Source organism: Capsella rubella, unplaced genomic scaffold (genome assembly GCF_000375325.1).
Source record: "Capsella rubella cultivar Monte Gargano unplaced genomic scaffold, Caprub1_0 scaffold_8, whole genome shotgun sequence".
Classification (NCBI taxonomy): Eukaryota; Viridiplantae; Streptophyta; class Magnoliopsida; order Brassicales; family Brassicaceae; genus Capsella; species Capsella rubella.
Window position 1 is genome coordinate 6,197,051 of NW_006238916.1, and position 20,539 is coordinate 6,217,589.

At 37.8% G+C, this 20,539-nt stretch overlaps 6 protein-coding genes across 11 annotated transcripts; 4 read left to right on the top strand and 2 right to left on the bottom strand.

The window, feature by feature from the left end:
• The first annotated feature begins 356 nt into the window (after positions 1-356).
• Positions 357-2,297, top strand: LOC17875458 (nifU-like protein 2, chloroplastic). The gene is made up of 4 exons (XM_023779009.1): positions 357-500; positions 597-696; positions 961-1,271; positions 1,955-2,297. The coding sequence occupies exons 1-4, from the start codon at positions 411-413 to the stop codon at positions 2,141-2,143; spliced, it is 690 nt and encodes a 229-aa protein (XP_023634777.1). The 5' UTR covers positions 357-410; the 3' UTR covers positions 2,144-2,297.
• Positions 2,298-2,333: 36 nt separating this feature from the next.
• Positions 2,334-4,450, top strand: LOC17874886 (uncharacterized protein At5g49945). Its single transcript, XM_006282011.2, has 3 exons — positions 2,334-3,339; positions 3,675-3,878; positions 3,961-4,450. The coding sequence occupies exons 1-3, from the start codon at positions 2,362-2,364 to the stop codon at positions 4,189-4,191; spliced, it is 1,413 nt and encodes a 470-aa protein (XP_006282073.1). The 5' UTR covers positions 2,334-2,361; the 3' UTR covers positions 4,192-4,450.
• Positions 4,451-4,552: 102 nt separating this feature from the next.
• LOC17875797 (phospholipase ABHD3) lies at positions 4,553-8,815 on the bottom strand. 2 transcript variants are annotated; one of them, XM_006282008.2, is made up of 14 exons: positions 8,469-8,815; positions 8,289-8,378; positions 8,075-8,136; positions 7,902-8,005; positions 7,689-7,778; positions 7,271-7,393; positions 7,027-7,104; positions 6,517-6,602; positions 6,363-6,411; positions 6,224-6,280; positions 6,003-6,133; positions 5,346-5,429; positions 5,175-5,244; positions 4,553-5,080 (listed from the first exon to the last, which is right to left on the bottom strand). In XM_006282008.2, the coding sequence occupies exons 1-14, from the start codon at positions 8,705-8,707 to the stop codon at positions 4,733-4,735; spliced, it is 1,611 nt and encodes a 536-aa protein (XP_006282070.1). In that variant the 5' UTR covers positions 8,708-8,815; the 3' UTR covers positions 4,553-4,732. The 2 variants fall into 2 exon arrangements, with proteins under 2 accessions (XP_006282070.1, XP_023634763.1); XM_023778995.1 differs by having other exon boundaries at positions 4,553-5,086; positions 8,469-8,811.
• A 181-nt stretch (positions 8,816-8,996) lies between these two features.
• On the top strand, positions 8,997-10,170 carry LOC17876443 (pre-mRNA-splicing factor CWC22 homolog). The gene is made up of 2 exons (XM_006281186.2): positions 8,997-9,444; positions 9,640-10,170. The coding sequence occupies exons 1-2, from the start codon at positions 9,325-9,327 to the stop codon at positions 9,988-9,990; spliced, it is 471 nt and encodes a 156-aa protein (XP_006281248.1). The 5' UTR covers positions 8,997-9,324; the 3' UTR covers positions 9,991-10,170.
• Positions 10,171-10,464: 294 nt separating this feature from the next.
• On the bottom strand, positions 10,465-14,462 carry LOC17875327 (probable ion channel POLLUX). Of its 5 annotated transcripts, none has more exons than XM_023777748.1 (12): positions 14,029-14,462; positions 13,840-13,908; positions 13,142-13,744; positions 12,891-13,055; positions 12,752-12,811; positions 12,457-12,660; positions 12,115-12,360; positions 11,951-12,049; positions 11,648-11,842; positions 11,470-11,562; positions 10,998-11,264; positions 10,465-10,912 (listed from the first exon to the last, which is right to left on the bottom strand). In XM_023777748.1, the coding sequence occupies exons 1-12, from the start codon at positions 14,314-14,316 to the stop codon at positions 10,694-10,696; spliced, it is 2,508 nt and encodes an 835-aa protein (XP_023633516.1). In that variant the 5' UTR covers positions 14,317-14,462; the 3' UTR covers positions 10,465-10,693. The 5 variants fall into 5 exon arrangements, with proteins under 5 accessions (XP_023633516.1, XP_023633518.1, XP_023633517.1 ...); XM_023777750.1 differs by having other exon boundaries at positions 11,951-12,019; positions 12,891-13,073; XM_023777749.1 differs by having other exon boundaries at positions 11,470-11,541; positions 12,891-13,073.
• Positions 14,463-15,853: 1,391 nt separating this feature from the next.
• Positions 15,854-19,785, top strand: LOC17876048 (pyridoxine/pyridoxamine 5'-phosphate oxidase 1, chloroplastic). The gene is made up of 13 exons (XM_023789761.1): positions 15,854-16,234; positions 16,314-16,352; positions 16,557-16,724; positions 16,816-16,921; positions 17,110-17,276; positions 17,372-17,614; positions 17,903-17,991; positions 18,439-18,489; positions 18,581-18,671; positions 18,838-18,942; positions 19,036-19,106; positions 19,203-19,298; positions 19,493-19,785. Exons 1-13 carry the CDS (start codon positions 15,914-15,916, stop codon positions 19,557-19,559), a joined length of 1,614 nt encoding a protein of 537 aa, XP_023645529.1. The 5' UTR covers positions 15,854-15,913; the 3' UTR covers positions 19,560-19,785.
• Positions 19,786-20,539: the final 754 nt, after the last annotated feature.

Consider the following 20,539-nt stretch of genomic DNA (forward strand, 5'->3'; position numbering starts at 1 on the left):
CTTACCAATCTGTGAAAAATTTAGATACAAATTTCACTTATTTGTTACCCTAAAAGTGTTAAGTACTTGTACATACAAAATGTTTGTCACATCACATTTCATATAAAGTAAATATATCGACTGACCTATATCTAAAGTCTAAAGAGCAATCGTGATTTGTTATATGAAACTAAAGATCCTAAACGTTTTACATGGAACTATATGCATAGATGAGTCAAGATAATAAAAGTTTGGTAAGTTATATATCCGGTTTAATAGTTGGTTCTACCTATTTCCATATCAAACCAAAACGTGGCTCCGGTTAGTCTTGGATTTTACTTAACAAGAAATCTCTCGACCCGTCGTCGATCGAATCAAAATATCATCTCCGAGTTTAGCTTTTTTTTTTTTTTTTCGAGCGGAGGAGAGATATGCAATTGATGGCGCTAAACACGGCGGCCATTTCCATGGCGCCGCCACAAGCTTTAGATCCTTCTCCGTCCTCCTCCTCTTTCCTTCAGGTGATTTTTGATTTCTTGTTATCCTCAGTTCTTTCTGATTCGAGTCATTGTTTTCTTATAGTATATGAATCATTGTATCGATGTCTTTTTTCGCAGAGCTTGAGCTCGCGACGGGCTTTTGTTCTCGTACCTAGAACTCGACGGGGATTATCATCTAGGTCTCTCTCTACTCGACAGCTTTTCCGACGATCCAAAGGTCAGATTACTATTATCTCTCTATCGCCGTTAAGAACGATGTCTCGATGTTGATTCTATTACTCATCTTTTCCTCGTTATTGTATCATTCTGATTAATGATCAAAATTTGTCTTTGAATCTTGAACTTATCGATGTCTCGATGTAGATGGGTGGTTTTGTATTCAGAAGAATCTTTCTTAGATATAGATTATTGCTTCCTGTGTGTGTATGTTTCCTAGAGATATATGTATTTAGGTTTACGGTTGATTTCTGGATTTTTACAGTTGTAAAGGCGGTGGCAACGCCAGACCCAATCTTGGAAGTACCCCTCACTGAGGAAAATGTTGAAAGCGTTTTGGACGAAATCAGACCATACCTTATGTCTGATGGTGGTAATGTGGCGTTACATGAGATCGATGGAAATATTGTGCGAGTTAAGCTGCAGGGAGCTTGCGGGTCATGCCCAAGTTCTACTATGACAATGAAGATGGGTATTGAGCGTCGCCTAATGGAAAAGATCCCTGAAATTGTGGCTGTGGAAGCAGTTCCAGATGAAGAGACTGGCCTTGAATTGAATGAGGAAAATATTGAAAAGGTTAGATTTCGGCATTGTCTTTAGCTTAAGTTCTCTGCACATGTGGTTTCCAGTTGTCACTTGCTCAATCCATATATATGGCCTTGAACTGAATGAGGAAAACATTAAATAGGTTAGATTTTGGTATTGTCTTTAGCTTAAGTTCTCTGCACATGTAATTTCGTGTTATCACTTGCTCAATCCATATATGTAGCCTTGAACTAAGTGAGGAAAACATTGAAAAGGTTATGTATTGGCATTGACTTTAGCTTATGTTCTCTGCCTATGTGGTTTCCTGTTATCAGCTGCTCAATCCATATTATTGGTCTAAATACTGTTTTTACGCGCCTGGAACTGAAAAAGGAATACATTGAAAAGGCTAGTTTTGGTATCAGCTCTAGGTTGCTTCAGTGCTCTTGCATATGTGGTTCTATTATTACTTACTCTGTTCAAATGTCTGGTACTTGCAAATGCCAAATGTATAACACCGAGACTATAAGTTAGCAAAATGGATCTTCTGTTGCATGTGTTACTGCTTGCGTATTGGCCTTTTTCTGAATTTATGAGCAAGTCAATATTCATGCCTTAATCTTGTAGAGTTTTATGTATGCTACTAAAAGCGACTTGTCTGACCATCATGTCTCAATCCTTTCGAGTTTATACGGTGATGTTAACAACGCTTTGTGTGAATGTATATTGTGTAGGTACTTGAAGAAATCAGGCCATACTTGATCGGAACAGCAGATGGGTCGCTTGATCTGGTGGAAATCGAAGATCCCATAGTAAAGATAAGAATCACAGGACCTGCTGCTGGAGTCATGACAGTTCGAGTAGCAGTCACTCAGAAACTCAGAGAGAAGATCCCATCAATCGCAGCTGTTCAACTTATATAGAAAAACAAACTCTTTCTTGTATGTTCCTTTCTTTGTATTAGCAGCTCCTTTTGTATAGTGTTGTTGTGCATACATAGATACTGACTGTGTTTAACATTTGATATTTTTGTACCCAAATAAGTTTTGAACATTTCTTGGTCAACTTAATAAACCACTGACCTCCAAAAACACAACCTTTAAAAGAGTCACTTACCTTAAAAAAGATCGCCACTTTCACAATGAGCCGACCTTTTTCATTCGCTCTCATCTTCTACCTCTTCTTCCTTCATCACCATCTTCTTGCAGCTTCTCAATTTGAAGGATTCGATGCTGAAGACGACGATGTCTCCGACGATTCCTCTCACCTTCACCACTCCCTCCCTCCTCCTCTTATCACTCAGTCTCACTCATCACTCCCCGATCTTGAGCTGGAACCTGAACCAACTGAATCTGACTCCGATCTTATACCTGAATCAGACCCCGAGCCTCAATCCACGCCATTTGAATATTGGGATGAAGACGAGTTCGAAGGACTACCAGTGGAGATTGAGACACTTGAATCACCATTGATTACAGAAAATGCTGATTCGAAGACGTTGGATCTCAATACTTCTTCGGAAGCTCAAGATACTACTGATCCGATGATAAAGAAGACGACCAAGTCGTACGCGGTGGAGATCGGTTGCGTCTGTTTCTTACTCGCTCTCTCGATCAACTACTTCGTTGGTAAACGTGAGAACGAGAGTCTCGCTTTAGCTTGGGCGGCTAAATTCGCTTCCAAGGATACAATATTCCAGAAGAATTTCAGTTTGCTTGGAGTTGGGGAAGGAGAGGATTCGCCATTGTTGTTGAAAGAAGCGTTGAATGTGTTCAAATACTACGCCAGTGGTCGTAGGTATTGCCATGGATTGCTGGCTACTATAGAGCTTAAGAGTAGACACGATCTGACCTCTAGGCTTTTTAACTTGGTGGTTCCTTGTAAAGATGAGATCACTTTTGAGGTTTATATGAATGAAGAAACTATGGATCATGTTGTGTTTGCTATGGCGAGGAAGAAGGCCGCGAAAACGATGCAAAAGGAGTTGAGGGATTTGCAGAAATTTGCTGGGATTGTGTCTCCTCCTGCTGGGAGGAAATGGGTGTCGGAGGAGTTTGCTGTGATCTCTGAATCCAAGGAAGTAGCTGCAGATATGGTCACAGACGTTGTGCTTGATCAGGTAAGATATTTTTCTCTCTAAAGGTTCTCCATTTGTTTGATTGATTGATGATACTATAGTAGAACCGTATCTGTGTATTCTGTGGTGAGTGATATAGTGAGAAAGAATCAAATTTACCAGAGTGAGAAATGGTAGTCAGAATTTGACAGCTCCATAGCAGCTTTTTCCTGAGTTCATTGCAGACGTTTGCGAGTGGTATTATTATTTTCCAATGAGTGTAAGATCTGTTGGAAGAAAGCTTTTTAGTTTCTTGAAGCGTAGGCTTAACGTTGCACATTATTTATCTCGATGATACTATCACTAACCAGATTCGGGCATGCAATGGAACTCTGTAGGTTTTTGGTGACAAGGCTGCGGATAAGTATGGGAAGAATTTCATGTCGATGCATATCTCTGACCAACACCCTGGCAAGCACAAGAAGATGTTGCTTTTCAGGTTTTCCTTACCCGATGCTAAACATATGGATGATATCGTCCGGTTGGTGGCGCTAATCCCATATTACATCGACTTAGTAGGACGATACAGACTCAGCTCCCAGGTAAAGTGCAAACTTATGATTAGTTATATAGCCTGGTTAAAAGTGTTGGATGGTTGAGTTCAAGTGTCTTGATTTAATGAAGGCCCGGAACAAAACTGAGAGTGGTAGGCAAAAGGCAGCAGAGGAAGCATACAAGGAGCTTCATAACGCGAGGCAAGAGGCATTGCAGAAGAAAAAAGCAGAAAAGAAGAAAATGATGGAGGAAGCCGAGGCAAAGCTGAGTGCAGAAGTGATAAGGAAGAAAGAGGCAAAAGAAAGAGCAAGGCAGGTGAAAAAGGCAATGCCAAAAATGAAGATGAGCCGTAGTCACTAGCTACAAGTTTATCAAAGAGTCCAAAATTTATTCGTTAAAATCACTCTCCAAACTAAAACAGCATAGTAAACATTGGCGCGTTGTTTACTCGTGTGGCCTCTATTGCTTCATTAATATTCTTCCTTAAAGTTCCATTTTTGACTGATAATGGAGTTTTTTAATGTTGAGGTGGAAAACCATGTGATAGGATTGATGGCAAATGGTAAATTGTATTTACACTCAACAAAACAGCTCTTGCAATCATGTTAGCTTCCCTAAATACCAGTTTGAAAAGCCACTTGGTCAAAGGAAGCAGACATTCTTGTCATCCAGTCCACGAGTATACATTTGATTAGTTCGCTTTTATAAGCCTACAATCTCAAACAAGAAAGCTAATCTATTCTCACTACTTTCTTCTTCATGTTGAGGTTGGAAAAGTCATGAGAGAGAGTAATGTATAATATTGACGGCAAATAACTTATTGCAGGCTTAAGTAGCTTACAATCCAATGTAGAGGCATATGTCATCTATATAGTTACTTTGCACTAATAGAATATGATTTCTATTTCTCTACCAGCTTTCTGAGTCGTTTTTTGATGGAAAACAAAAGTGCAGGTCCTACAAGTGGCCACGTCGTGACTATAGCAATGTATGCCAACAGCCAAATCGATTTACGGCTGTATCTTGAAAGCGCATCCACTCTCTTCTTCAAAGGAACGAGTAAACTGTTATAAACTTGAGGAGTATTGTCCTTGTGTGGATGATTATTTGTCTTTTCATCAATTTGAGCACTATCTTCTTGTTCTGCATCAGCTCTTGTTGTGTCCACTGCAACAGCAACCATCCCGTTTTCTCCAGCATCCACAAATGGTCCTTGATCAATCGAAGATCCCAATGGTTCTGGGATGATCTGCATCTATAGAAAATGATAATGATGCTTGTCTTAGAAGAGACTAAGAGTGGATGATGTCATGGAATTGGACAATAACTCATTTTCCTCTTACCTTCTGCCTTCTGGCTGCAAAGGGGCTGGAGAGTAGCACTTCAAAATATTCTTGCACAGCCCTAGACCACCTAGACATTACAGTTTCACAAATTTTCAATTCCATTCCTAAGAAACTCATTGCGGATAGAAGTGTGAGATGAGTATCTAAAGGCTTATGCAGACAGATTACCACATGCTTGTTGCTGTCAACCCTTCATAGTAAGCAAGATGACCACCATGTGTTGTGGTTGCTAGAACTATGTTTTTGTTTGCCCTGCAAAACATTGGAACATCAGTTTCATAACAGGGAGACCCATCACAACGCGCGACAGAAAGATACAGCCAATAAACTAATCAAATTTCGCCTACACGCCTAAAGCCATTTGTAGTTCTTAATTTAGCCACGCATGGAAACTCAATATATCAGAGAAACTAACCAACTCACTTTAACAGAAAAATTACCACCTCAATTAGCTAAGGTAATCTTGTGAAAACTTCTAAAGCACCCAAGAATAAAAGCAACAACCAAACCAGATAAATTGACTTTCTAGAGCATATCCTACTCTCCCATATCAAAACCAATTCCCAAATACTCGGATCCTGTTAAATCCTCTAGTTAGGACATTGTTCCCTCGATCTAACTTCTGAATGCTAGTGAGGTGATGTGGCATTACTTAACAGAAAAATGATTTCATCTGAAGACTTATCAGTGGCCATACAAGGCTACAACATAAGAGAACCGGTGTAAAACTAGGTCAACTAGACTATTGACTATTGTGCAAATTAATCTAGTCCATCAGTTCTAGAGTAGAAAAACTGGAGAGGGTCAACGCATATAGATTCTTACCTACATTCATCCCAAGGAATAGCTTCCCTAGTACAAACTGGATCATCCAAAGCACTGATACAAAGGAGTGGAATAGCGACATTTCCCACATATTGTGCACTGCTTGAACGTCTGTAGTATGTATCAGTTGTCTGCATCATTAAAGATTGGATTTTCTAATACTTAGATGCAAAGATATGATATATCAAACAAAGGATAGGGAGAATAAGAAGCGAACGCACCTCGAATTTGGCAACAAGTCTGGTGGCATAGTTGTCAAACTCTCGAACTGAACGTGACTAAAAGAAGACACAAGATGTATTGTTAGTCTTTTAAGTCAATTTATTTGATGTGGCAAATTGATATGAAATCAGAACCCACCTTCTTAATTCCTTCCCAATCGGCTATACGAGAAATGATGGAATGGTGCCTGTAGGTACAAGTACAACCATGTGTAAGGGAGCAAGAAAGAAGTAACTAAAGCGAGCAAAAGAGGTACGGATACAAAGTTAACAATACAAGAATTTAGACATACAATTGTGCATAACCTTGTAGACCAATAGTAAGCATTCTGTCATACAACTTCTGCACGAGTTTTCGGTTGATAAATCGATCACATATCTGCAAAAATATCCATTTTAAACGGTAAGGCTGACTGTTTTCTTTTCTAGATAATCCAGAGCATTTTTAGGAATTCGATTCAAGAAAGGGAATGCTGAAATAAATCATACTAGAAGCAGAAACTCATTGATCAAAGGGAATATTACCAAAAAGAGAAACTGAAATCAAACGAGAAATGGGAAGTGAAATGAAGAGAAACATCAAAGAGGACACAAGATGAGATCAATAAAAACAACTAGCTTCTAAAGCACAGCCAAGCTTTTCCAAAGTATTAAAGTATCTCAAGGAAGATGATGTGAATTCCAAAGTATTAAAGTATCTCAAGGAAGATGATGTGAAACAAGAACCTTATTCTTGAAATGAAGAGAGACATTTTTTCACTATCACAAAATGTTAGTTAGAGTGGATGTGAGGATCTACTTACCAAAAGATCCCAGGGAGAGCACACAGCAGTAGCTCCGATAAGAGGTGTATTTGGCCCATCCTCCCCAAGATATTTTACCTGGATGATGTATAAATTATAAAAGTAAGACAAACCACATGAACGCCCCTCAATTTCATCGTAGGAATAAAATGTGCGCTATCAAACCAGTTGTAACAAACAATGGTGGCCACAATATTTTAACCATTTGATGCAAGACTAAGGGAATTAAAGGTATATAACAAACCAGAACATTGGCACCAATGCTTGTTCCAACAGCAAACAAAGGAGCCTCTGGGAACTGAGTATGGATGTGATCAATTACTTTCCGAAGATCTTCTGTCCACCCAGCAGTGTAGACGCAGTCTGACTGATTAATGAAATCGAGAGTCAGTCAGTCAATTAATCATAATATTCCCAATCCAAATGCATAGTTTAAATGAATCAACCTCACAACTGATACGCTTGTGAAATAAAATAAGCTAGTGGTGAATTTGATAACAAGATTGACAATAACATATCGAAATACAAGACTAAGATCATAAATATTCTTCTAGCAACTCATTCAAATATTCAATCAGTAAAACCACTCACCTGTGATCCAAAAGATCACCTAGATGAATGAAACAAAACCAAGAAGTCAATATCAATACAAAGAAACTCACAGTTAAAGATATCCCTCCAAGTCCACGGTGGTTTTGGACAACAACATTCCATCCTTCCTTTGCCAGCGTAAAGGCAATATGTTTAATATACTGTGAAAAAAAAGAACAAAACAAGGGGTTTGAGTAAGCAAAAGCAAGAGATACATGAGATTTTCCCAAAGAGAAAGAAACGGAAACAGAGGAATAAAGTAGAAAGGAGTGGTGGAAATTTACTGCAGCAGAAGAATCACTAGTGAGCCCTGGAACCACAATAGCAATTGGAGTCCTATCAGTTCCAGGGGTTGAGCCATTGACCACCTGAGATATGCCTTCCACAACTGCAGAGGACAATACAAAGAATTAAACTGAAAACAGAAAATGTGTAATTATGATTTCTTAACACCAACCATCAGAATGCATTAACCAATCCAAAGCAATTGTGCCACCATCTGTTGCCTGATAGAGAATTCTGACCACAGAAAAGAGATTAGAATCTATTCATACATCTCCAAGATCAAGTCTTTAGAAAAATATTATCTTTACAATCAGTTTTTTAAGAACACAAAAGTGTTGTGTGCCTACAAGATCTGAGCAAGTAAAAGATATGGTCTTTGAGCTCACCGCTTATAGGAGAAATGAGGGGACTTTCCAAAAAGACTAAGGAAAGCTGTTTGAAGATGAGGGCTTGAAAGCCAGAACGTAGGAAAGTATCTGCAAAAGCTTACAAATCTTTACATAAGAAAGAAAGATCGTATTTTTATGCAATGATGGATCAAGAACAGTTAAAAAAAAAACCATTACCGTCCATGAAGAAGACGACACTTTGAGACAATAAACTGACAGAAGTCAGAGGTGGGATTGAAAGTGAGAGAGATAGGATCTGATTTAGGGAAATGAATCTCGAGGAAGAAGTAGAGGAAAACTAGGATTGAGAGGAAGAAGAGGATGAGATAGTGAGTGATTGGGATGAAGGAGACGGATTTAAAGAGGAGGGGATAAGGAGAGACCAATTCATCATCCTCTGTGATTACGCAATTCATGGAAAGCAATCAAAGTAAAGATCTTTAGATGTTGCACAAATCTGGGAGACGATACGACCAATTTTGTTTGAACAGAGCTGCTCTAACGAAACGAAACTACAAACTTTATTAATTACATTTGCTTCTTACTCCAACCAATCAGATTGTTTTCCTTTTTTTTGTTTTTTTCTCACATTTCAGACAGAATCGATTTAACTTTTATTATATATCTCATATTGGGCCTTGACCCATACCAGTTTCGAGAACTACAAAAACGACATTGTACAACCCCTCGACAACATAGGCTAGCCACAGGCTTCTCAGATCGGTGAATAGGCTAGGGTTGTCTTGTCTCCGGTTACAAGAAAGGTTCTTACTTGTTTGCAATTAGGTTGAGTGTGATCTGATCATTTTCGTAGGATAGGGTTAGGGTTAGGGTTTCGGATGATCACGAGGACCGTACAAGCTCGCGCGACGTGATCTTGATATCAGTAAAAGAGATAAGATTAGAAAAGACTACAATGATATCTCTTTGGGAAAGAGTGGTGGAGTTTATATTCACTCCGTTCAAGCTAACACACGCATGATGAATGATGTGAAAGACAAGAGCAGCGAAGAGTACCAACGTCTTACATGGGATGCTCTTTGGTCAATTACTTAGCACAGGTGCTCTCCCTTGGCATGTTCTTGCTTACATTAGGTTAAATGTAGAGGACACAACTTCCTCTTCTCGTATCTTCACTAAGACCCTTTTCCTGGTAACTATAAATCCTCAACTTATAATTTTCATTTTACCATTTCCGAGACATGAGTTCATGTAGTCCTTTTTCATATGATTAATTAAGTAGCCTAAACTATGAATATATTAGTGTATTACTGTACAATACTAATCAGAGTTTTTTTATTTGAAGACTGTTGTGCTGATTTGGTTACAAACTTTGTGTTGATTGCAGAAACTGTCAGATGACTTGGGGATTAAGGAACTTAATGAGAGGCTTCAGGATCCAACAATGCAGGAATCATTTGAATCTATCTTCCCTAAAGACAACCTAAAGAACATTAGGTTTGCAATCAACTTCTTTACCGAGATTAGTCTTGCAGGCATCACAAATCTCAGAGAGTATCTGAAGAACATGCCACGCCTCATCTTGCAAAAGCAGAAGAAAGTTTTGGAATCAGAATCAGGATTGTCATCTGGATCTGACAATTCTGGTCCAGAGTCTGATTCTGAGTCAGACTCATCATCTTCTTCAAGTTCAGATGAAAGCAACAGAGAGAAGAGGAAACGAAGAAGAAGATCTTGAGACTGTTTTGTTTGTTATCCCCACCAAACTTCTGAAATCTTCATATGGTTCAAATCTTGTTTCATTTTGGTTATTCAGGTTGAATTTACATGAGAACTCAGTTGAGCAACCACCTGGTTCTCTTCTTGCACATCAAACATATATAGTTCAAACTGTTCACATCTTGTTTTGTTTTGGTAATTCAGTTTGAATGTACATGAGAACTCAATTGAGCAAGCCACCTGGTTCTGTTCTTGCATAATATGTATATGTTGTCCTAACACCGCAGTGCTTACAGTCCCCCAAGTCATCTGAATTGGTAAAAGTATGATCTTGCTGCAACTGTCTGATGAATCACAGTTGCTACAGGCTTGATAATTTGGTGAATATTTACGAAGAATATGCATCATTTCACTTGTAAACCATTGATGGTTAGTTAAAGGCGCAATGACACAGCTTTTGTTGAATAGAAAGGTTCACTTCTTTCATGTGGTAGAACTAAAATAAGATACAGATTTTTATTGAAGAGTAAGTGTTTTGGTCGTCTACTGTACAAATAATTGTCTCTGTTTAGTAGTGACTAAATAAGTTGGAGTCTTAAATGATTCTTGCATCTTCTAGGAATATAGTCAGGCCAAGTTGCCGGAAAGATTGGAGGTACTCACTTTACCATAATCTTCCTGGAGTTTTTAAAATGGTCAGAGATCATCTACGGTTATGTAAGTTACTGACTTGAGGCGATGACTACAAAAACATCATCAAGGGTCCATTTTGTAAGCTTGGATTTATCTGTAGGATTAATCACAGCTTGGTCCATACCCGCAAGGCGATAACCGATTATGATTTCCTCTCGTTGACGAGCCCTTCTCATGATATCATAAAAGCAAACCTTTTCTTGGTCATATATGTAAAACTCTGCAGGTCTTATGCACAATTCATTACCCTGCAATAAAAAATGACTTTACTCATCAGAACAAACTGAACATATCTCCACTCTAGAGAAGCAAAGCAAGTGAGTTCTCATGTACCTTTTCCGCGAAAAGCTCTTTTAAAACGCGGTTTATTTGTTTATCCTCTGCGACCATCGCAAGAGCCATACTAACTAACTCATTTGATAGTACGTAATCACTGATCCTGGAAACAGATACAAGGTTCTTTGTTCTTGAATCAAGAATTTCACTTATCACAATTGATTTATCTGAAGCTTGCTGCATTTTACGGATCCAACAACAATTGGGGAATCCAGATATTCGTAAACTGCTTGACTTTGCATCTTTGTATGGAAGTCTTTTTGACTGTTGATTAACAAATGAAACAGCAGCTTCCATTAGTAGTCATATATATGTTATGAGCTAAAGAGACATCCATGCATAATGATTTAAATATGCTAAAAACCAACCTCAAAACCTCAAAGATATGAACTAGGCATTAAGATTGAAGTTTTCACGGATGATAACACAACTGAATATATATATACTAGAAAAGACATAGGACATGTACCTGTATATCCCGAATAAGGAGAAGCGTAGCAAGAGATCGAGAGTCTGAATGAACAATAGAGTTCTCCAATGACTGTTCTGCAAGAATTAAGATCTGCAATTTGATTTGGTAATCATGAAAATGGTGGAAAGTGGCATATCCATGTTACATCAACAAGAAGAAATGCAAGAAAACTTACGGAATCAAAAGTTTCTAGAGGGAGACTCTCTAAATGACGCCTGACTCCTGCATTTCCCTGCCTATGTACAAGTTTAATATTCACCAATTTGGATATGTTTAGTCCTGCATCAGTCAGCTTTTTCTCTCTTTCTTGATCTGGAACCTCATTAAACATCCATAACTCAGATCCAGGCGCAAGCAGAGCTTCTAACACCTACAGGTTGAAAAACAAAACTTCATAACTAATCAATGGATAGAACAAATCTTTACTAATATATCTATGCTATAATAGTTCTCCTCTCTATCTTGATATACCATGTACCTTGATCATATCATCAATGTCACGGCGCCATCCACAAAATAGTATTTTCTCTGGATATTTTGGAGGATCCTGCATTTTGGGAAAATGACACATCCGTACCTACAATAAAGATGTAGTTATTGAACCAATATAGCAATATTAGGCTAAAAATGAAGGAAACATACCTCTGGAAGTGAACCAGGAGCATAAGTGTCATCATCCTCAGCTATAACAAGTATTTCATCTCCTGCTTCCAGAACATAGTCATCACTAGGATTCAAAACTATCTTCCCATCTGCTGCAACCTTAACTCCGCAGGGAATCGCATTGGGAAACGAAATGAGGACATCTTCAAAACGGTAACCATCAAGCTGAGGCCACTTCTTTATGTAAAATTCAGCGTTCTCAAAACCTAAAATATCTTCCCATATCTGACAATGAAAGAAGGAACAAACTAAGGGAGAGTTAAAAGAATAAGAACACATGTAGACTTTCAAGTGTGCTTCAGACTAGTTGAACAGACTAACCTGCGCAAGGCCAGGTTGAAGAGCACATTGTATCATAAGGCGTCCAATCACATCATGAGCTACAACTGTTTCAATACGTTCTCCACCAACAAGCTTCACCAATGGCTCGTTATCTAGATCACACATTTCAACCACAACATGTCCCTTCCAACCTTCCTTTACTCCTGTAAGACTTAGTACAACCCTTAAGGCACGTGCATCGCTCTGTTTAAAATCATCCAGAAGTGATTAATACTACTTCAAAAGAAACAGTAACACCATATAATATGCAGTGATAAATAACAATAAACCAAACCTGGTCTGCGTTTTCATCAGATCCTAGTACAATGATAGCACGCGCATTCGAAACTGACACCTAAAGGTAAATGTTAACACTGTCAGAAGCTTCACCACTAGCAAAAGACTTATGCAATTTAAAGCTTGAGAAACTTGACCTTCTTCAGATCAGCAAGTATAAGTGCACTTCCACTTCTGCATATGACTGATGTTCCCATTAAATCAAATTCAAATTTGGCAATATCAGTCTCCATCTCTTCCTTGTCTCTTTCTGCTAGCACCACCACAACACCTCCACCAATGCTTTTATTTGCTATTGCCAGCTGCTTCAAGAGTGAACCCTATACACACAAAATTTTCTCTTATTTCTAAAATATTATCCTACCAAAAATGGTTATAATAGGCATACCAATTTATCACTCCATCCAAGAATGAGTATATGATTGCTTTCAAGAACTTCACTTTTCCCTTTCCTAAGAGAATCTACCATCTTGGAGATAGCATCTGAAATAAGTCCAAGCATTGTAGCAAATATCAACATGCCTCCTGCACTTATAGCAACTGAAACTATCCTCGCTCCAACACCAACTCTATCAGCGTGGCTTCCCGAATCCGCCACAAAAGTCCACGAAAGCCAAAGCGCTTCATCGACCCCGCAGTCGCTAACCGCATACAAAGCTAATCCACCGTAAACTATAAGAACCACCGTTGCAAAAAGAAGAGCAAGCAGCTTAGCATATGGATACACTGAGAAACACACATCCAATGAATAAGCTATTCTTTTCTTCAAAGGAACATCTTCTTTCTTCTGATCAGTTCGTCTCAATAGATTCTTGATATGAGAGAGATCGTCAAGATACATGTATAACAAAAATGGTAACACAAAGGTAATAATCACACTGAATAAAACAACAGCTCTAGAACTAGTTCCTTCTAGTTGTGGAATCTCATCGTTGTCACTTCCTAGAACTCTGCTACTGTTACATCTTGTTAGAAGAACATAGTTCTCTGTCTGTAACAAGAAAAAAAAAACAAAACACTTATCATTCTCCTAGTTGAACTACTGATGTTTCTTGTTCTTGTAATCAGAAATATTACAAAACATACCTCTAGTCTTGAAACTTTAGCCCGAAGAAACATAACATAAGTAAAAGAAAACGAACAACTGAACTTGAGCTGCAAGAATCGTAAAAAACAGAACATTAGAAAAACAACAAATCAATCACCATCAAATAGATACAACAACGCTAAAGAGCCAAGATACGAACAGAGACAAAAAAAAACTCAAAAACATACGCAGTGAGTGAGTGAGAAGTGAGTCCACAACCGAGTTATCCTTTGACTCGGGGATTGACTCGGCACCACCGCCACTGGTTTCTCCTCGGAATTCAGAACCGCGGAGAAGTTAGTTGAATCACCATCGTCTTCACGGAGGAGATCAGAGGAGAGGGAGTCATCGTCGTCGTCATATCTGAAGGAGGGAATCACAGGAGTTGTGAATCTCCGATAAGAGTGCGTCGGTAAAGTCTTGGATCTTCGGAACAGAGTGGTTCTTGTTCTTCTAGGGGTATGATTCGGATGCATCGGTCTGAGAGAAAGTGGAATTTAGAAAAGAGAGAGAGAGAGAGAGATCAGTTAGTACAGTAAGTGAGATTAGCCATGGAAGAGAGATCTATAGAGAGAGAGAGCGCTTCTTCTTCTTCTTCAGTTCACTGTATTAGCTGATCTCTCTTTTGTTACAGTTTTTGAATAAACAAATGGGAAAAAGAAAAAAAAAAGTTAAATGGAGGGAGAAAGCTTTTTAATATCCAATTTAGGAAGTATCATCAAAATTTAATATTTTAATTTTAAAATTTTATTTGGAAAGATATGTGAATTTGTAATATTTTTGTTACTTATTTTAAAATAGTTGTATATTTGTTTATGTTGTATAGATTAACACCCAAATGACGTGATTAAAGCTGACATATTATAGCTTAGTGATATATGACTGTTTTAAGTGGTTAAGTTGTGTCGGAGTTTTTTTTTTTGTACTTCACATGGAATCTTCCTTTTATGAACTATTTTAACGTGCCAAACTCTTATTGTTATATATATTTCAGTTCATCAGTTGAGATTTACCGACAAGTTTATATATATATTTGAATTCCAGATTCGTAATAATGTTCTGGTACTGATTAATATGGGCTTTCTTTTGTGGTGATGACGATGAACAGAGAGAGTAAGAGATTGAAGAAGATAAATTGTGATTTTCATTGAATAATGTTTTCCTTAACAAAGAAAGGTTACACTTAATGTGTTTGCTAAACCGAATAATCAAACCAAAATACATAGCTAAATCAGATAACTAACCAAATATTATTAAACCAAGGTCATAATCCTCTCACATGATAAAAGTATCCTTGAAATCAAATGGAGAAAAACAAAATCAAAGTTTGTTAAAATGACCATGATCCAAAATGTTTCGGTATCATAATAATGAAATTTTAGAAAACATCGAGTTTTTTTTTTTTTTGAATAATCAAAGAAGTTTTGGACCGAAACACATACAATATCCCCTTAGACCCGAAACCAGAACATGTTATATGGTCTTGTCCCAAACGCAACTCGAACCGGCGACCTCTAAGCTTTTGCCAAAAACATCGAGTTTTATCACGCTGTGTGCAATGATGGAGTTTCAGCCAATATATGTTGTACGACTACGAACATAATTAGCATATGCGCAAGATCGAATATGAAGGAAAATATAATTTGTATTTAACAATTTATTATCAACTAAAACTTATATAAAGAAAGCATCAGTAAATTTACTTATTTTTGAGTTTTTTTTTTACTATGTTATATATTTTTTTTTTGTTCAAATTACTATGTTATATAATAACTTGTTTTTTTTAAAGTGTTTTTATATCCCAAATGTTTTAGTGTTTTCACTTTTTAACAAAGATATACTATAAAGGATCTACCTTTGGAACATACAGTTTTGTTTGATTCTGAAGAATTCATAACATATGGGAGAGCTCATGAAAGATTGAACAAACTCTCATGTAACCCATGAGTTAGCTGATACCAAAATGGACCGATACAGGCCATAAATGATATGGACAAACAAAGTGGCTTATCATAAAGAGTTTGGTTTGGGTCCAAATTAGTTTTGGTTGTGGTTTGTGGTCGTGGAGGCTAAATGAGGAATGTGATGCGTAGAGTCAGAACAATGACATTCACCTTCCTCCTCCAATCACCGCCACCCTCACTCCCAATCTCTCCTTCTCCTCAATTCTCTCTCTCCTCTTCTGCTCTTTTATCAACAACAGCTCAGCGATTCCTCGCTCCAAGCCAGGGCTCTCTCCTACGCTCTGCTTCGATACGGGCTTTTTGTACCAAACCCATCATACCAAACATGGAGGATTCAGGATCACCACTCTCTTATCTTACTCAGCGTGAAGCCGCTGAGATTGATGAGACCTTGATGGGTCCTCTTGGTTTCTCCGTTGATCAGCTCATGGTCTCTCTTCTTCTCCTTTTGTAGGCTAATTTTTGCTACCCTGATCGTGTTTGATTTTTGCTCATCTTCTTATTGGCAGGAATTGGCTGGTCTTAGCGTCGCTGCTTCAGTTTCTGAGGTAATCAAAGCTCAAAGCTTTTACCTTTAACCTCTAAAGCTCTCTCTACGCTAAAGCTGAGAATGATTGTAATGAAAGAAAGAATCTAGGTTGAAGTTAATTGTCCTTATTGAACCCAAAGATGGGTATTACAGTTCATATTATCATTAAAAGTTTTGTTCTTGTCATGTACATTTGGATTTGAATTGTAGCAATGTTCTTCAGGTTTATAAACCGGAAGAATATAGACGAGTTCTAGCAATCTGTGGTCCTGGAAACAATGGTGGTGATGGTCTGGTGGCTGCGAGGCATCTTCACCACTTTGGATATAAACCATCTATCTGTTATCCTAAACGTACCGCTAAGTCACTTTATACTGGACTGGTCACTCAGGTTTTGTAACAACTAACAAGTGCTTAGTTTATGATCCCTGTTAGCTGGTTACGTTTCTATGCTGACTGCTGAAATTTGGCTGTTTTTGTAGTTGGAGTCACTCTCAGTCCCTTTTGTTTCTGTTGATGATCTGCCGGAAGATTTGTCAAAGGACTTTGATGTTATTATAGATGCAATGTTTGGTTTTTCATTTCATGGTAACTATTATTTTGCTGCCTACATTGTTAGAATTCTTTAAAACATGAAATGTTTAAAGAAGTAAATTTTCATCAGACTTTTGAACAGCAGGTTTTGAAATCAAAGGCTTGAATATTTAAGTTATGCACCGATATTCATTTGCATCATGCTTCAATTGCTATTTGAAGTCAATGTTTTGCACATGTAGGTGCTCCAAGGCCTCCTTTTGATGATCTCATCCGGAGATTGGTGTCCTTGCAAACCTATGAACAGACGCTCCAAAAACACCCAGTCATCGTCTCTGTAGATATTCCCTCTGGTTGGAACGTTGAAGAAGGAGACCATGAAGGTGGTGGAATTAAGCCTGATATGTTGGTATGCCTTAGACGAAATGCTTGCACTACTCATTTGTTACTATCATGTAATGTACAAGGAAAATTTCATTAATTGAACTTTTCTACTCTATTAAGGTATCTTTGACTGCCCCAAAATTATGTGCGAAGCGATTTTGTGGCCCTCATCACTTCTTAGGCGGGAGATTCGTACCACCTTCTGTTGCAGAAAAGTATAAGCTCGAGCTTCCTAGTTACCCTGGGACATCAATGTGTGTTAGAATTGGTAAACCTCCGAAAGTTGACATATCTGCTATGAGAGTGAACTATGTCTCTCCAGAATTGCTTGAGGAGCAGGTTGAAACTGATCCTACAGTACAGGTGTGAATTCATTTCTTTGTCTCTGCTTATCTGTATTGTTCACCAATCACGGGTAATGAATGAGTAGAAACTTATATTGCGCTTAGGAAATAAGATATGAACTTATGAAGTGTTCTTGCTGCGCCCAAGTCAATTTTGTTATCTGATGTAATAATACTTTTTTCGGATTTGCTCATATTTTAATGGCTTTTCAATAACCCGTTCTGCTAGACTACTCACTGCTTAGTTATTGTGAATTCTCATCAGAGATAAGGCATCCTTTTTGCTAATACAGGTCTTCTTTTGCAGTTTCGTAAATGGTTTGATGAGGCAGTTGCATCTGGATTGAGAGAAACAAATGCTATGGCTTTGTGCACAGCGAACAAAGACAAAAAACCGTAAGTATACGTTGATATTTCAAAAGATTCTACTCTGTGGAATAATATGCTGATCAACATGTTCCAAAAGCTTTTCTATGTCCATATCTCTTAGTTGTTATCTAACATAACTGTATTTTTAAAAGTGGAACTTTATAGAGCTTTCTGCAATAGGATGAACTAGTGTTGTCTGATATACAGCCTATGATACAAAAAAGGTGTGCCTTAGCTGTCCAGTTTGCTGCTTGATTTCCAGTTTCTAACATGTTTTTCTTATTCCATTCTTTTTGAAGTAGTCGTAAGAATATGTGTTAGTGTCTATTCGTGTTCGAATCTTGATCATGGGCGAGTTTAGTTAATGCTTGAGTACAATGCTATATCAATAATTAGAACATGCACATATTTGCCTGATTTTCTTCTCTACTTAATATTTCATTATCTTTTCTGATTTGCCTGATTATATTACAGCTCATCAAGAATGGTTTTACTAAAAGGATTTGATGAGAATGGGTTTGTCTGGTTAGTACGCTCTCTTCCTTTTCTGCTGATATTTTGGTATGAAGATCTCTTTGTGCAACCTGATGTTACTTGCTTAAATTGTAAAATGTAGGTTCACTAACTACGAAAGTAAAAAGGGTTCTGAATTATCTGAAAATCCTTGTGCTGCACTACTTTTTTACTGGGAAAGTTTGAATCGGCAGGTGGGTGTTTTTATCTTCCTTAAATCTCTCCGTGTGTTTTTAGGTGTACAGTAGTAATATACTTACTCTCTTCTACACAACCAGTTGATCCACCACCTACTTTACAAGAATTAGTAACGTGATCGGTTATTTTTTAGCAGTACTAATATCCACTGTACCTTTCCAGGTAAGGATTGAAGGGCCAGTCGAGAGAATTCCTGAGTCAGAATCCGAGAATTACTATCATAGTCGTCCTAGAGGAAGTCAGATCGGAGCTATTGTCAGCAAACAGGTGCCTTGTGATCTGTTGCAGTTATAAAATATTTTCATATGATGTTTAGATTTTGCTTTGGGCCCTTACCCTTCAAGGTTTGGTGTCTGTCAGAGTTCTGTTGTACCTGGCAGGCATATTCTATACGATGAGTATGAAGAACTAACGAAAAAATATTCAGATGGGTGAGTTCTAAAATAATTTAACTCTTAAATAACTCATTTTGAATTGATGTTCTTGATTTATGATTACAGACACATGACTTTGTTTTTGGCTTGCAGAAGTGTGATACCAAAGCCGAAAAACTGGGGAGGATTCAGACTTAAACCAAACCTTTTCGAGTTTTGGCAGGGACAGCCATCTCGTTTGCATGATAGGTACCTTTCTATTTTCTTTCTAAATCTGTTTCTGTAGCATTTATTGTAATTCCAGGGGACATATCAGGTCAGGTGTCTAGATTTCCAGGAATAGCTTGATTTTGAGATGCATGAAGAAGGAAATGATCTCTTAAGTAGCTTAGAACACACACACACAAAAAGTATCTTTACTAACGTATGATTGTCGAAAACAGGCTGCAGTATTCTCTGCAAGACGTAAACGGGAAACCTGCGTGGAAGATCCATAGGTTGGCTCCATGACTTCAACTGATTACTTCCTCACTGTGAAGAAGATGGCTGTTTGGGTTTCATATCAACCATTACAATGAGAATAAGATTAAATATAGCTGTATAGGGATTTCTTTACAGTAATATCACTTGAACAAATAGAAACTTGTTTTCCAATTGAATAATGTGATTTATTTAGGCTCTTCCTGCAATTAATAGTGAGTGTCACACCTTGAATAAATTGAAGTTTAAACCATCATTATAATTCTATTGCTTTCATTTTGTGTGCAACTAAAAAATCTCATATTAGTTAGTTGGACCACTAGAATCTTTTTGAGTATGAACGGGCACATCACACAAACCATTAGGTATCTAATACCTAGTATGGTAGAGGCTAATTTCACCATTCAACTGAAGTTGATGTAGAAGGAGGCCCCTACTAATATGTATGGACAGATGCATGTAACCAACTAATTAAGCCAATGTCTCATTTTATTAATTTATTAAAAACATAAAATGATATTTGGAGGGAGAGGGAGTGGAGATGGGAGATAGGACGAATGGTGACCGTAGGATCGGAAGCAAAGTGATATAAAGGATGAAATGATGGGGGAGTTATTAAGAAGAAAACATTGGGGTTAAGTGGTTTAATGAGTAGGTAAGATGATCACATCAATCCTAATATATAAGCCCCTTTATTTTCCAAATTATCTCTAAATCGACCACCATCATATGTCTTTTTTGTCACCATCCTCTCCATTATTCAGTTTGGTTTTATGACCTTTAAGACATATAAATGATGGGTCTCTTGTCAGTTGAAAAAAATGTAGTCTTTTGGGGACAAAGATGGCTTGTCAACAAAAAGGCAAAAGGAGGCTCTTCCTTTGGATAAGAACCTCAGCTCATCTCTCTTCACCACCACAACTTCCCCCTTCACCCTTTCTACGCATAAGACATTTTAGCCGAACCAAGCCAAAACATCGATCGAATCGAATCAAACTGATCTTCTTCTT

Coding starts and splice junctions, on each gene's coding strand:
- LOC17875458 (XM_023779009.1), top strand. CDS start 411: ATGCAATTGATGGCGCTAAACACGGCGGCCATTTCCATGGCGCCGCCA. Junction 501..596: donor CCTCCTCCTCTTTCCTTCAG/GTGATTTTTGAT, acceptor CTTTTTTCGCAG/AGCTTGAGCTCGCGACGGGC. Junction 697..960: donor GCTTTTCCGACGATCCAAAG/GTCAGATTACTA, acceptor GGATTTTTACAG/TTGTAAAGGCGGTGGCAACG.
- LOC17874886 (XM_006282011.2), top strand. CDS start 2,362: ATGAGCCGACCTTTTTCATTCGCTCTCATCTTCTACCTCTTCTTCCTT. Junction 3,340..3,674: donor CAGACGTTGTGCTTGATCAG/GTAAGATATTTT, acceptor GGAACTCTGTAG/GTTTTTGGTGACAAGGCTGC. Junction 3,879..3,960: donor GATACAGACTCAGCTCCCAG/GTAAAGTGCAAA, acceptor GATTTAATGAAG/GCCCGGAACAAAACTGAGAG.
- LOC17875797 (XM_023778995.1), bottom strand. CDS start 8,707: ATGAATTGCGTAATCACAGAGGATGATGAATTGGTCTCTCCTTATCCC. Junction 7,394..7,688: donor TTGGAGGGATATCTTTAACT/GTGAGTTTCTTT, acceptor TTCATTAATCAG/TCAGACTGCGTCTACACTGC. Junction 6,134..6,223: donor GACTTGTTGCCAAATTCGAG/GTGCGTTCGCTT, acceptor TTAATGATGCAG/ACAACTGATACATACTACAG.
- LOC17876443 (XM_006281186.2), top strand. CDS start 9,325: ATGCTCTTTGGTCAATTACTTAGCACAGGTGCTCTCCCTTGGCATGTT. Junction 9,445..9,639: donor TCACTAAGACCCTTTTCCTG/GTAACTATAAAT, acceptor TGTTGATTGCAG/AAACTGTCAGATGACTTGGG.
- LOC17875327 (XM_006279943.2), bottom strand. CDS start 14,316: ATGCATCCGAATCATACCCCTAGAAGAACAAGAACCACTCTGTTCCGA. Junction 12,661..12,751: donor CTGATGAAAACGCAGACCAG/GTTTGGTTTATT, acceptor GATTTTAAACAG/AGCGATGCACGTGCCTTAAG. Junction 12,050..12,114: donor CTCCTGGTTCACTTCCAGAG/GTATGTTTCCTT, acceptor TCTTTATTGTAG/GTACGGATGTGTCATTTTCC.
- LOC17876048 (XM_023789761.1), top strand. CDS start 15,914: ATGAGGAATGTGATGCGTAGAGTCAGAACAATGACATTCACCTTCCTC. Junction 18,672..18,837: donor GGGAAAGTTTGAATCGGCAG/GTGGGTGTTTTT, acceptor GTACCTTTCCAG/GTAAGGATTGAAGGGCCAGT. Junction 19,299..19,492: donor CCATCTCGTTTGCATGATAG/GTACCTTTCTAT, acceptor TGTCGAAAACAG/GCTGCAGTATTCTCTGCAAG.